This window comes from Fringilla coelebs, assembly GCF_963513975.1.
Source record: "Fringilla coelebs genome assembly, chromosome: 22".
Taxonomy (NCBI): domain Eukaryota; kingdom Metazoa; phylum Chordata; class Aves; order Passeriformes; family Fringillidae; genus Fringilla; species Fringilla coelebs.
The window spans coordinates 6,442,888-6,456,949 of record NC_140048.1 but is presented as its reverse complement, the minus strand read 5'-3'; the positions used below and the strand labels follow the sequence as shown (position 1 = coordinate 6,456,949).

General features: G+C 44.0%; 1 protein-coding gene across 1 annotated transcript in view; it reads left to right on the top strand.

The window, feature by feature from the left end:
• CAMTA1 (calmodulin binding transcription activator 1) overlaps positions 1 to 14,062 on the top strand; it is a 225,276-nt gene that overhangs the window by 57,415 nt on the left and 153,799 nt on the right. Inside the window, exon 4 of the mRNA XM_084220356.1 lies at positions 10,036 to 10,171. Coding sequence (XP_084076482.1) covers positions 10,036 to 10,171 — 136 coding nt within the window. The remainder of the gene's footprint in view (positions 1 to 10,035; positions 10,172 to 14,062) is intronic.

Here is a 14,062-nt window from a genome sequence, read left to right as displayed (position 1 = left end):
TTATTCTATGATACTTATATTACATTACATTAAAGAATGCTATACTAAAACTATACTAAAGAAAGGATACAGACAGAAGGCTTAACAAGAATGATAATAAAAACTGTGACTGACTCCTCAGAGTCCAACACAGCTGATGGTGATTGGTCATTAAGTAAAAACAATTCACCTGAAACCAATCAAACATGCACCTGTTGATAAACGATCTCCAGATCACATTCCAAAGCAGCAAACACAGGAGAAGCAATCAGATAATTACTGTTTTCATTCTTCTCTGAGGCTTCTCAGCTTCCCAGGAGAAGAAATCCTGGTGAAGGGATTTTTCAGAAAATATGACAGTGACAGTGAAGTTTTGGAAAGTGGAAGTCTTGCATGGCATTAGCACAATTGCAGCATCTGACTCGTTGCAGGGACTAGATGAGTCTCCACTTGGCACCTGAACAAGTAGGTTTCAAACATGCCAAGGATTTGACAGTTGCATAAGATCACAACTGGTGGGAGGGAGGTGAGAGGAAAGCTGTGGAGGCCGTGCTTGGATTCAGGCAGCCTGGGGAGAGTCCGGGATTCCCGGCGCGGTGCTGGCAGGGCGTTCCGTGGGAAGCATCAGTGCCCATCAGGGAATGCTTCATGTCCTGGGATTTGCTTTGGGGGAAGCTGAGTGCTGAGCCTGCTTCAGGCCTGTGTTCCCATCTCGTGCTTCTCCTGTGGCAGCTGAGCTGAAATGTCCTTGTGAGAACGTCGTCCTTGGATTTTAACTAATCAGAAAAGGTCGCACCTTCCCCGCACCAGTGTGTAGGGAACAGTCACCCTTTGGCTGTTCTCTGTCAACTGAGCTAAGAAAATAACAGAGGGAAGAGGAAAAGGAGGGTTTTGATCAAAGGAAATTGGGCAAACTTTGACCCAGTGATGCTGGGTGCTGTGCTGGGTTTGGGGACAGCGAGTGTGGCTTTATGGCGGGGTGATGCAAGGTTTAAAAGAGCAGTTCATGCTGACTTGTAGGGTCACAAATTAGGGCATGATGAAAAAAGGATTGGCTGTTAACAAGAGTTGGTTTAGGCTAAATTAATCTGAAAATGTGTAATTTCATCTGAACTAAAAATACTGGAATGTAATTAAATTCCCAAGTAGGATGAGCTGAGAGGGTGTAAGAAAAGATAAGCATCAGAATAAGACAATAATTGAGTTTGTATTGTAAACACATTCCTGTAGGAATTTGGGATTTTTAAGCTGCTTCATTAGAAGTTTTAAGTCGAGAGTACTTAACAGCTTGGGAATGTTTTGGAGAAGTGGCTGACTACTTTTATATTTGTCTGTGTTCTTTGTTTGCAGGATTTTCTATATTTGGGGTTAATTCTCTCTTATCAACTACAAGTTTATGAATAAGTTTGAAGGGGAATAAGGCTTAAAATTAGAAAATGAGTATTTCCATGTGAAGCTGATTGTTTTGTGAACTCATGTTTTTCATCCTATTTTCCCTAAAAATGGAATCTTTAATATATACAATTGAAAAATTAGGTTAGTACTATTAAAACACTGGTAATTCTGAAGTGTCTCACATGAAATACTGAAGCAAGTATGTTGTCTTTGTTCTGTGCACAAATTACTTGCTCAGTCCACGATGTAGGAATGAGTCAGGTCAGGTCACGCTGTGCCATTCTCCTGTCACTCATGGCAGTGTGTGAAGGAGAGCTTATGGCTAGGATGAGTGGGGTATCATCTAAACAGATCAGTGAACACTGATTTGAACACTAATCAGCACAATACCTGCTTGTCAGACTGTTTGAAAACCACTGCAATTGATGGTTTGAGACTCCTTTCTCTGGTACCAGCACCTGTGCAGTGAGTGCTGGATGGGAGATGGAAAAAATGGGTGCAGCCATGCTCTCAGCTGGATCCAGACCCCAAACACTGTGGGGAAGGGAGGTGATGAATGGAATTTAGTTCCTCTTTGGTGATACTGCACAGCCTGCTCAGGACCAGCGCCTTATGTTATGGAGTTGTGTAGTTTATTGCAAAAAAGTTTTTTGCAGGAAAAATGCAGACAGGTTTTCTTCTTATTGACTAAAAAATACCCTTAATTCTGAAAAATTACTTTGTGGATCTTCATATTTCACAGACTATAACTAGATTACTACCTTTTACTGGAATACTTTGTGTTAATGAAGACCGATTAGAATTACATAATAGATTTCCTCTAAAGAAGGCATTATGTGGTTATTTTTTACTGTCTGGCATTCTAGTTAATTGCCTTGTCATCATTAATTGATGGGACTAAATTGATATAAATAAACAGATTATATTTGTGAGGTTCATTTGAAAGAGAGGAAGGGCTGAGAACAGGCTGCTGCAGGGCATTCCAGCATGCGCCTTGTCAGTGCCTGTCGAAGAGAGCTCAGGCTTGGTCAGTGCCACCATTTGTGAGCCCGTTTGGAGGATGCACAGTGAGCTCTGCCCTCCTTCCCTGGGACTGCTCACTTTGCCTGGACAGGGCTGGGGTTGCTTTTGTTGGCCCATCTTAAAGCTGACCTCAACAGCTGCCTCAGTCCTAAGCTTCAACCCTACAAAGAGCTGATGGTGCTGGCTGTGGGCTTAGGACAGGCATCCCAATCAGCCCAGCTTCTGGGACAGTTTGAGCATCTCTGGTTTCCAAGTTAATCTAAATTTATGTACATAGTTGCTATTAATCAGGAATCAATGTAAGTCCCAGCAATTGATGGAGTCCAAGGCAAATCAGCATTTTTAATTGAATTGCAACATTGCAAATGATGCTTTTGCCTGGAGAGAGTGAGCTGGTGGTGGCTGTGGAGCAGCACTGTGTCCCCTCTCCAGCCCTTTCTGGAGTGCTCTGTCCATCTTCTGCTGGGCCTGGCTGTGCTGATGGAGGACAGATGTGTTACTGGACCACAGCTGGGGAGTTGCTCCCTCCCACACCAGCATCACCAGTTCCTCCACTCTTTGCTGTTTTCTGCTTGCACTGTTAGACGTTCATCAGCTGTCGAACTGCATTTACAATTTGGAGTGGTTCTCAGTTTAAATTTATAATTATTTATTATTATTCAATTTTCAAATATTTGTGGATTTTTAAAGTGTCTCAAGTCATGAGTCAAGCTGCATGCTGCTAACAGAGGGAGAACCCTTTTTTTCCTCAGACCTCTGCTCTCCTCCCAACCCCAGTGAGATTTTTCCCAATTATCAGAAAAGCCCACGTGGCTCCCACCAGCCTCACTGCTGGGGAGGTGACACCTGCCAGAGCTCAAGGACATGGTTCACGTTCATCATGGCAAATTTCCCTGGTATGTGGTGTGTTGGACAAAACCCACTTTGACACACTTGTGGAAACCTTGTTAGCCTGGAGCTGGATTTGTTACAAGTGGGGAAAATTAACAGGAAGTAAGTTAACTAAATAAATAGAATTTTTCTTCAATTTCTTCCTTCCCCATAAGAATGCAGTGTTTGCACACACACGTGTTACTGCTGTACTGGGAAGTGACCAGATTTAGAACTGAAGTATCCCCCCGCAGGAGGAGGCCAGCTCCAAATAAGTCTTTTAAAAGTTAATTGGAGCCCTTGGTCCTCACTGTAACAATCTGTGTCCATGGAGAGAGCAATTGATAAGGCAGAATGGCTGCTGGCACCTGGGGGCTGGAGCCCTTTGGTCTGTGTGAGCACAGAGAGGGAACGGGGCTCTCCTTGGTGCACCAGTGGAGATGGTGGTGATTAATCTGAAAATAGTTTAAAGAATTCATGAATTGTAAGAATTAATTCCCAATAAATCAAATGGTAGCCCCATGGGAGTAGGGAAGAGAAATAAATGAGGGCTAAAGAAATTGATAAAAATCCTTGAGCAATAAAGAGATGAATGCCAGTTCTTTTAAAATTATATTTAAATGAACAAAGTTGATTTAACGGGCTTTTTTCATACCTTGTACTAAGATTTAGTTCTACAGCATGACATTATATCAAGAAATAATTTGCAGAAAGACTTTTTAGCATTTCATGTGCATTCCACTTAATGACAATTTTAATATTCTGTCTTTGGTCCTACATCGATACAGGGAGGCTTCAATTGCTCAGTGTGCTGAGAAGTTCATAAAGATTGTTTCTAATTTCTTTTTCAAGTCTGTTACAGTGTTCAGAGTGATCAACATGTGAATTATCATGTTGCTGAGTAAAATGTGGGGAAAATTGTTGTTAACTGCTTGAATGAAATATGTGGCTTTGGGACTGTTTCTGGAAGTATCTTCCTGCCTAGGGAGGTCCAGACAAGGTGCTGAACTGAGTTCTGACCTGCTATGTCACTGGGAGAGCAAAGCTCACCCACCTGGTTGGGTAAATAACATATCAACTTAATTTTAACCTGTTTTTTGGTGGGTGAGGGGGTTTTTTTTGGTGTGTTTTTTTTTTTTTTTTAATTTGCTCTCAAAGGAAACTTACAATGATGGAATTCATCAGGCTGAGTAGCTATGATAGGCAGAGGCGCTGTGTGAGTCTTTTGTGGAGTTCACACTTAGGGACCAGCTGCAATACACTTAAATGGCAGCAGAGTAAGTGGCTGCTGAGAATCAGATCAGTTGTATCACTCTTATTAGTGCTGGCAGCACTGTTACCTGTTTTCTAGTTGTGTCAGGAGCAAAGACATTAATTTCTGACCCATTAGTGAGTATAGGCCTTAGCACAGGAGTGATGCTGGTTGGAGTTGTTGTTATACTGAGGTGCCTGGAGCTGCCCCGTTGCTCTTGGACTCTGCAGCCTGACAGGGACTCCCACAGGGACACAGGCAAGGCTCTGCCTCCCCATCACTCTCAGCTGAAGGTGCTGTGCTTGGCACCTGCCTGCATTGTGCTGCAAGGACATCGCTGCTGGCAGGGTGATCGGGTCCTGCCTCCATCAGCAGAGCCCCAGATGTTCTAGGGATTGACTTCTATACCTGCCTGCATTGTGCTGCAGGGACATCACTGCTGGCAGGATGATTGGGTCCTGCCTCCATCAGCAGAGCCCCAGATGTTCTAGGGATCCATTCTGTACCAATGCACCATGCAAACAGAATATCTTCACAATGTGGTTTTTGTGGCACCAGCATCCTGATCACTCCATCAATTGCCCCAAGGAGCTGCTTTTGGGGCAGGACTTGTCACTGGGTAACCCAGCCCACACCAAGGAGATGCCCAGCAGCTGTGTTGTGGTCTGCAGCTTGTGTTGCAGCCATCAGAATTTATCCTGATCTTGCAGAAGGGCTTTCCTTGGCAGCCTCTGGCAGTTCTGAGCGAGGGCACAAAAGCCAACTTGGCACTGGCACGGCTTGTTCAGTCCTGTTTGTTGGAGCCACAGGTAATTACTCCTATACTTAATGAATCACATTACTTTTATTGATGAACACAGAGGCTACATGCTGGAAAGAGGAGGTAAGGATTAAGTTTTATGGCCTACTGCTGCTATGAGAAGGAGCATCTAGACACCAATTAATGCCCCCTTGATGGGATTAGCCATTGCGTTAACCGCAGCTCTGGATAAAATTGCTACGTCTGTGACTTTCGACTTTAACTTCTTAAATATTGTAGATACGAAGAAAATTCACTTACATCTTAAATGGAAATGACATTTAATTCTAGATACAAAAAACTTGCAGTCTATTTACATTTCCTTGTGATTTATACCTCCTGCTACATGGATAAGAAGACTTATCTGAAGTCTTTATTTCATCCCTGTAGAGTTCAAAGATCAGACAAATTTCAAACATATAATCAGTGATTCCTTCAGTTGCTGTGCCAATAATCCCAGTTTGCAGTGTGTATAGTGGAGGTTGTAATGGCAGCAGCCTCTCCCCATGAGATGCCATGGCTTTCCAGTTATGGTGAAGTCTGAATATAAAGTTTTTGAGGGGCTTTTCTTTGGTTTTTGGTCCCACTAGTGCAGGCTGGGGTTTCTTTTCTTTCAGGGTGAGTCATTGCCTAAAAGCCAAGCATTTATTTAGGAGGGGGGAAAAAAGTGTTTGTCAAACAAAGTTTTTGTGTTATCTGCCAGTGTTACAGCTGTGGTGGACAAAATCCCCACAGTCTTGAAAACATTTGCCCATGTAAATATAATTTTAAAATTTTTTGTCAGTATTGAAGGGATCTGCCTGTTGCAGCATCTTCCAGGTGCATCCCTGGGCTGGTGGGTGATGCCCTTGAGACAGGGGTTGTGGCTCTGCCTGGGCCTTGGGTGCCTCCATCCTTACTGAGTCTGGGTGACCTCCTAAACCAGCAGTGAGTGTCCAGGTATCTGCATGGCCAAGGACAGGTGAGATGTCAAGGGCTGCAACTGCTTGAGATTCCTCTTTCAGTTTTCCATTTGGGCTTTAATCTTCTGATAAGCCATGGGTGCAGTGGGGGAAAATGTCAAGGTAAATGAAGATTTCAAGAGCAGCATTCCTCAGGGGAGAAATAACTTCAGTCATCAGATATTTTTCTTGGGCAGAAACAAGAAATAAGAGATGAGGTGTTTCTGAGAGCATGATGTCAGTCCTGACTGACAGTCCCTGTCCATCACTGCTGCAGTGTGAGGACAGTGCAGAGAAGAAGGAAATAGATTGGTGTTGATCACCTGCAGTGTTTGCTTGCCCCAGAGCTCTGCCTTGCTCTGCTGCAGGAGGCACCTTGTCACACTCACTCTTGGCTCTTCTCCCCATTCCCACACTGGCCTGGATGAAGACAGGTTCAAGGTATTTGCATTCCTAAGGAAATGAGGACAAGGATTCTATGCAATATTTCTTGAAAGGCTGTCTCTTTTCATGTCTTCCTCCAGGATTCCAGCTTTTCCCAGCCAGTTTCTGCATCAGTAGGTTGCTCCTTTGGGAAAGCAGAAGTTAATTTCTCATTATTATCATGCACAGATGCAGAAGATGGAAGATAGTCCCCTCCTGTTGTCCCCTGGCTCCATGATAACTTCACAGCCAGAGAAAATATCATGCAGGTGAAAAATGGCATCATCCAGGCTGTTTGCAGGAGCCATCTCTCAGTGTGTTGGGTGGCAGGGATGGAGGGGGGCTGTCACCCAGGCACTGGGGGCAGCTTCTGCTCGTGCACTGGTGAGGTACAGGGAGGGTCTGGTGTGTGGTACCTCTGCTTTATGGCAGCTGTATTAAACATCCATATTTGTCCTTTAAATATCCTCCTTGGATTGGAACTGGAATAAATGCAGATGATATAATAAAAAATAACTCTTAGAGCCATGGACCTTCTCAAGGAATGGTTCTGGCTGATTTTGCTCTGTTATCTTAAAAAAGAGACTTTTTTGGATTTGCAGTATTTGCAATTCCCTTTTGGCACCCCCAGCTCCTGAGGCAGTAGAACGTAGTTTTCATTAACTGATATGTCTGACATTTACCACATCTCGATGTGACAATTTAGAGGGAACTGGTTAAACTGAAAAGCATTTTTAATATTGCACTAATGTGATTAAGGGGAAATCTCTGTCCTTCAGGCCAGAGGGACCTAAATTTGAGCACTAATGGAGAGACAGATGAAGCATCAGTTGACCAAAACATCCTAATCTTAACTTGCCTTCTGTTTATTCTCTCTTTGCATCCTAGTTCCTATTAACAAGAAGATAAGTAGGTTTGGATTCCTATCACCCAGGTGAGGGATTTAATCCAAAAGAAACAAAACCCACTCAGAGCAGGACTTTTAGCCAGAGGTCAGTATGCACAGCTGAGTTGGGTGACAAATCTAAAATGACCTCTCTGGAAAATTGTCTCTGGAAATCCCATTTCCTCTGTTCTCCCTCTCTTTGTCTTACTGAGGGAAACTCTGGTTTATCCAGTGGCCTGGATTTCTCCTGAGCACTGTCAGGAGCCCTGAGTCGCCCCAAGCAATGAGCTCAGACCCATTGCCTACAGAGGATGATTGTTCATGTTAAAAATAAGTGGGAAAATAGAATTTAGGATCTACTTCCTGGCTTGTTCCGTAGCAGGACTAATTTGGGCAAAAGTAGCTCTTAGGCTATTGTGGCAATTTGTGGGAGCCTTGGCGATAGATAGCAGGGTGAGAGGGAGGAAAGCATTCCAGATCTCATCAATACTTGAGACAAAAGGCTTTCTGCTTTGCAATTACTCTTCCTGTCCTTCCCTCTCCTTCCCTCAGGCCACAGGCAAGAAACCAAACTAGAGATTAGGCAGCTTTTAAATGCCACAGGCTTGTAAAGGAGAGGAAATCCAGAGCCGATCAAAAACTGCAGCCTGCGCTCAGGCTTGTGACTTTGTCCCTCTCATCTGCAAAGGGAAAAAGGAATTCCCCAAATTCAGTCTGAGTGGCAAAACCCCCAGAGATTTGGGCTGGAGTCACATCTGTCACATGCCCTGGGAATCCCCGGCAGGCTTCGCCTGCTGTGTCTTCCCACATGATCAGTTGGCTGCTCTGGGCTATGTCTGAATGCTGAGGGATGGCTGAGCAGGGCAGAGCTTTCCTCTTTTCTTCCTTACCGTGGGTGAAATGCAGCAGCAGTGTAGATCAGGTTAAAATTGTGTCTCATCTCATGAAGTTATCTTTAAAAACCAGCTGCTTTCTGTGAGCCTTAAAGCAGCTCGATACACTCTTATCAAAATCGAAAACCGCTCCAGAGATCATTAAGAGATTTTGTTTCATTGGGCTCTATTTTCTATAAATCTCGTTAACTGCTTTGCCAGTGCCCTCTCACTGTGTTCCTTTTTCATTGCAGAAATCAACCAACAAACCCTGTTCCAGCCCTGCAGAGCAGCAGCGAGGCTGCAGAGCTCGGCTCTGCCCTGCCTGTGCCCGTGTGTCACTGGGGGTGAGGGAAGCAGGATTTCCCTGGCATCAGGAGCCTCCAGCTCCTGTGTTTTGTGGAACACCATGTGTGTGAGGGCAGGGGCAGCAGGCAGGAGCTCAGCTCTCTGGCTTTTCACTGCCTGCCCTGGGTGACTTGTCAGCCACGGACACAGCCCAAAGGTGCCTGGGAGATCTCTGGTGTTGTGAGAAGGGTTTAAGCTGCCACGTGCAGTGACTGGGGGTTTATAGAATAAACACTAAAATGAGATACATAATACCTCCACTGAATTAATGCACTATCTCCAGTGCTGTCAAACAGATACCGTGGCTGTGCTGACACCCCAGTGTTGATTTTCAGGGTGATGAGGAAGAGGAAGAGAGGAGGAGCATCCTCCCCAAGCCCTTGGGTCCAGGCTGCTGGGACTTGGGGGATAGGAGAAGGTATAATTTGGGAGGATGGAGCTTGGGTTTCTGGCCAAAAGCAATAAATATTTGTGTGTATGGGGAAAAATGCTCACTGCCTCCTGGCTTGGAGGGTATTTGTTATTTCTTGGTGTGATTTGGCTTAGCAAACAGCAAAATCTCTCTACACCCAAAAACTACAGTGGCTCCTGTCTGCTGAGCATCACCATGCCTTTAAGGACATTTCCAATTGCCATCGTAGTTTTTAAGTGGAAAAAGTTTTCCTGTGTCTTTGAAGTTGAGCAGGCGCTCAGAAGGGAGCAGGTTACTCCCTGTCTAGCACTGATCTAAGGAGAGCAGTGAAACCAATGTATAAGCTTGTGCTTTTATCCTCCCCTTCTGTTTTGCTTGTTTGTTGTCATTTTAAGCCAACATCCATGTCCTGGTGCAGCTTTAGAGGTGGTTGGAATCTCATTCTGCTGATGTGTTAGCAAGAGAGAGAAATTGTAATTAAATAACAATTCTTTTTTTCCCCCTAAATTTTCTTTCTTTCTAATTTTCAGCGTGCAGCAGTCAAAATACATCCAGTGAAAATGTTGGCTATTTTATCAGAATTCCTTTCTTTTTTTCTTTAACCTATCACTGGCACTTCCTGCATTAGGTACAAGATCCTCACAGAAGAGTTTGCACATTGCAGACATCACTTCAGCCAGGTAACAGCAGCAAAAGGGGAGCATTTATTTGACACCAAATCCTGACTGTTGCTGTTCTGTGGAGCCTTTTGCTGGTCTGTGGGACATTGTTCCATAGACACTTTACAGTCTGCTTTTGTTGCTTTATGTAACCCAAACCTGTTTCTTGCTTTTAGACCACAGAATGGTTCTATGATCCTGTACAACAGAAAGAAAGTGAAATACAGGAAAGATGGATATTGCTGGAAAAAAAGGAAAGACGGGAAGACAACCAGAGAGGATCACATGAAACTGAAGGTGCAAGGAGTGGAGGTAGGAGCGTGGTGGGGGTGGCTGTGGGCTGTGCTGGGCCAGGAGGTGATGGCTCCCCAAGACACCTCAACCCAACAAAGACTGTCCACACTTTTGGAAAAATACTCCTATTTGCTGAATTCCATCTGCTAGCCCTGGCCTGGGTCTTAGTTGCTGGCTGGGGTTAAACCCCAACTCACCCCACCCCCAGCAAATATGCTTGTTCTTTGTTACTCCTTTGAGCAAACTGTGAGTACAGCTTCACCACCTGCCTGTGTGCCTGCTGGCTGGGCTGTGTGACTGTAGAGTGTCTCCATACTGAGCATCTTCTGGAAAACTCCGTGGTTTTGTAACAGGCACTGCCCAAGGGCAACCCAACACCTCAGGGTGGGCTGCACAGCACTCTGTAACCATGGTAGCTGGAATGGGTCCAATTTGATTCTCACAAATCTCAGCTAAGTTTTGGTAGCAATTGCTGTAATTTCTGTGTGATGAAGGAATGTTGGACTTGCAGTATGCAGGGGAAGAATTTCTGTTGAATTTGACCCAGAATCCATGTGTGTTTTGAGAGAACCTTTGCTCTGCTGATGGTATTCAGCCACTCAGACACATTAATGCAAGTGATTGCACCTGAAGCATTATTTCTGAATAAGCTTTCTGGAATAAGCTCGTTTGTTCTAAAATACATCATTGTTTGACACCACTTTTCTTTCTTAACCTCCATCTGCATGAGGAGAGAGCTGTTCTGATCACTCTGGTCACTTCTGATGTTAAAGGTTTGTCCAGGTGTGAATAACAAGTGCATTTATTCAAGTTTTATATTTATTAAATAGCAATTACTTGTTGTGGTAGCAGAAGCCTACCCACAGAGCTGTGCCCAGCTCATTCCTAAGACAGCAGGGCTATATTCCCAACACTGGATCCCAAACTTGGGGCCAGGGTGGTCCAAGGCCGTTAAAATGTGTAATTGCAGTGCTCAGCTGTGTCAGTTTGGCCAAGGGGTGGGAGGCTGCCGGGTGTGTGTTTGTGTAGGCTGGGCTGATTTTACAGTTGACAGCCTGTGAGCCTGGCTGGGGTAATTGGGGTGTCCATGACAGGCAGAGCTTCACCTGTGTCTCCAGGCCTGTCTGGCAGCTGTCAGGCTGATGCTTTGCAAGGCATGAACCTCCCTCCTGATGGGGTGAGGGGCACCCTGCTCTCCCCACGTGCTGCTGACACTCCCCCAGCATCCCCCAAGTCAGCGCCAGCAACGGGAAGGGGACGAGTGCCCAGAATTCATCTCGTGCTCCAGCTTCCTCCTAGACCATTTGTCATTCTTACATTCTGTCTGCTCTAATGAGGTTTTGGGGTTTAAAATAGTATTAAATGGATTGCATTATATTACACCAGAGAGGCATAACTTTGTTCCATAATTTTTACATCCAATAACAATGTTTTATTATGACAAGCACAAAAAAAAAAAAAAAGTCATCATCGCGGAAATGGTGCCTTGTTTTTGTTTTGGGTTTTGCAGAGTGTGATTTAATTAACTTCTGTAAACTTTCACAGTTCAGAACACCAGACCCTGTGCTGTCCTTTTACCTGTAGCAAGAGATTGTTGATGACCTTTGGCTGCCGCTTGAGCACACGAGAAAATAAATGAGACTTTCTTGGGGTTATTCCAAAGCTGGAGCTATCCAGCCCTTTAGTGCCCGACTGCATGGTTGTGGTGGTGATTGTGTTTAGTACAAAGAAGCCTGCACTGAACCCATTAATTTCTATTTTACTGAAGTGTGTCTCCTGGAAAGTAGCAAATATGGGCACATCTGGAGCTGGAGGAAGCACAGCTTTCAGGGATCCTCCTTGTGGCTGATCACATTCACCACTCAGGAAAATAAGTGTTAAACTATTTGCTTTGTGATTTGGATGTACCAGGGTTTAGCCATTCATTCCTGCATCCTTCTCCAGCTTGAGAGCCCTTTAGTACCTGATTTTCTGTCTTCAAGAAGGTACTTTCACCCTCTCATCCACAGGCAGCACCTGGGTGGTCACTGCCAGTCTGTTCTGAATGATGCAGAAGTCGTCTGTTCTCTTGACTTCCAGGTGTTTCTTGGGCAGAATGATGTAGTTTTAACCTTAATTAATTAATTACTCAATCAGTACACCTTGCTACTTCACAGACAGCATTTTGGGTTTAGGTTTCTGATAGCATTCTAAAAGGAAGCAATGTTCTCAACTTGGACACGTAGGCAGCAGATTTAAAATAACAAAAAAAGGCTTTTTTTCAAATTTGGAGTGATACTGTAGTTAGCCGCATTAGGGTTTAACAGGGCATGAAATAACTGTCTGCCTTGTGGCACTGCCAGATCATCTCAGCAACTCTTGCAGCCAGAAGATAAATAGGGATCATTGTTGCACTGATGGAAAAGTACTTGCAGAGCCGACAGCCAAGAGCATCAATAGCATCCAAACATTGCTCTGGAAATGGCAGCTCAGAGGCAGGGAAGAGGAACATGCTGGCCTGTGAAACTACTGACCAGCCAGTTCTGAACAGGGATTTGTATTAGAAGATTTAATAATTAATTCCTTCCTGCGTGTTGTCAGTGTGATGGCTCCTTTGTCTTTCCAAGTTTTGGGTAAATAGAAAAATACATTTTTGAAACAAAAAGTCTATATCCTGAGGGATGTTGATGTCTATCAGAACCCTATAGAAGGATTTGGTGAGCATGGGGGAGACAGCTAAAGCAAATTTGGAACATAAATAAGGAATAAACTACTTTGACTCATTTAAATAAATATGGATTAGGAGGAATAAACGACTTAACCAAGTGGATGTTAAACGAACATGGCCTGAAATCCTCAAGCTGTTGCCTTGGTTAGCATTGCTGTACAGGAGGGGTTTGGGTATTACTTGGTTAATCTGATCACAGTCCTGTTAGAAAAGGCTGGATAAACCAGAAAGGAGAAGTTAATTTGGCCTTTCCCTTAATACACCTCTTTGTGCAATTCTTTGTGGAATCTCTGGTCTGTGATCCTTTTTAAAATTCTAATTAATTAGGATCCCTGGTGATGTGTTCCTAATCAATTCACATAATTAAAAATATTAACTAATAAATAATAGTAAGGGGAATGTTGGAATAGCTTTACCATGACTCTGGATGGTGCTGCTCCACTTTGCAGGCTCCTGGCTCAGAGGATGCATTTCTGTCTTTTCTTGTGTGTGAACTTTTCCAGGAGAGTGTAATTGTGCCTTCACGTGAATTCGTAGTAAATTGTTGCCAAAATTAAAACGAGGTCGTGTTTTTATAGTGAATTTCCCTCTTGTCATCTGTGTTTTGGAAGGTTGACACTGATCAAGCTGCTCTTTATCCTGTGTTGAGAATATTTTAGTCTCTCCAAACCCCAGTGCCTGAGAAGTGGTTATGGAGAAAGGCTGTCCCAAGGCTTGGGGAAGAGCTGTGCCCCTAGTCCCACTCCAAGCACCAGAGCTTCTGTATTTGATATTTCTTGTAGATTGGGTGTTTGTTACCTTGGTACAATATGGTAATCTTTATGAATTCCTTAAAAAGAAAAAAACCAACCAAAAAGTAAAACTTGATTTCAGTCTTATTAAGAGAGAAACTCCCTTGTGGACATGGAGATGCGAAGTATCAATTTTGTATGCAGGACTTGTATTTAATTAATATCATAACAGTCCCTTAACACTATTGCAGATTAGTCCACGAGGACAGGAATGAAAATTTTAGATTATTCAATTACTGCATAAACCCTGGGACATCATGATCAAAACTTCACACAGGTTTTGTAGCATTTGGCTTTTGGCAGCGTCCTTGTGCTCGCCCTGGGTCACCAGAGTGGGGACAGCATCAGTGGCCTCTGCAGCCTGGGGCACCTGTGAAGGACCAGACTTTTGATTTTGGTAAATGACCAAAT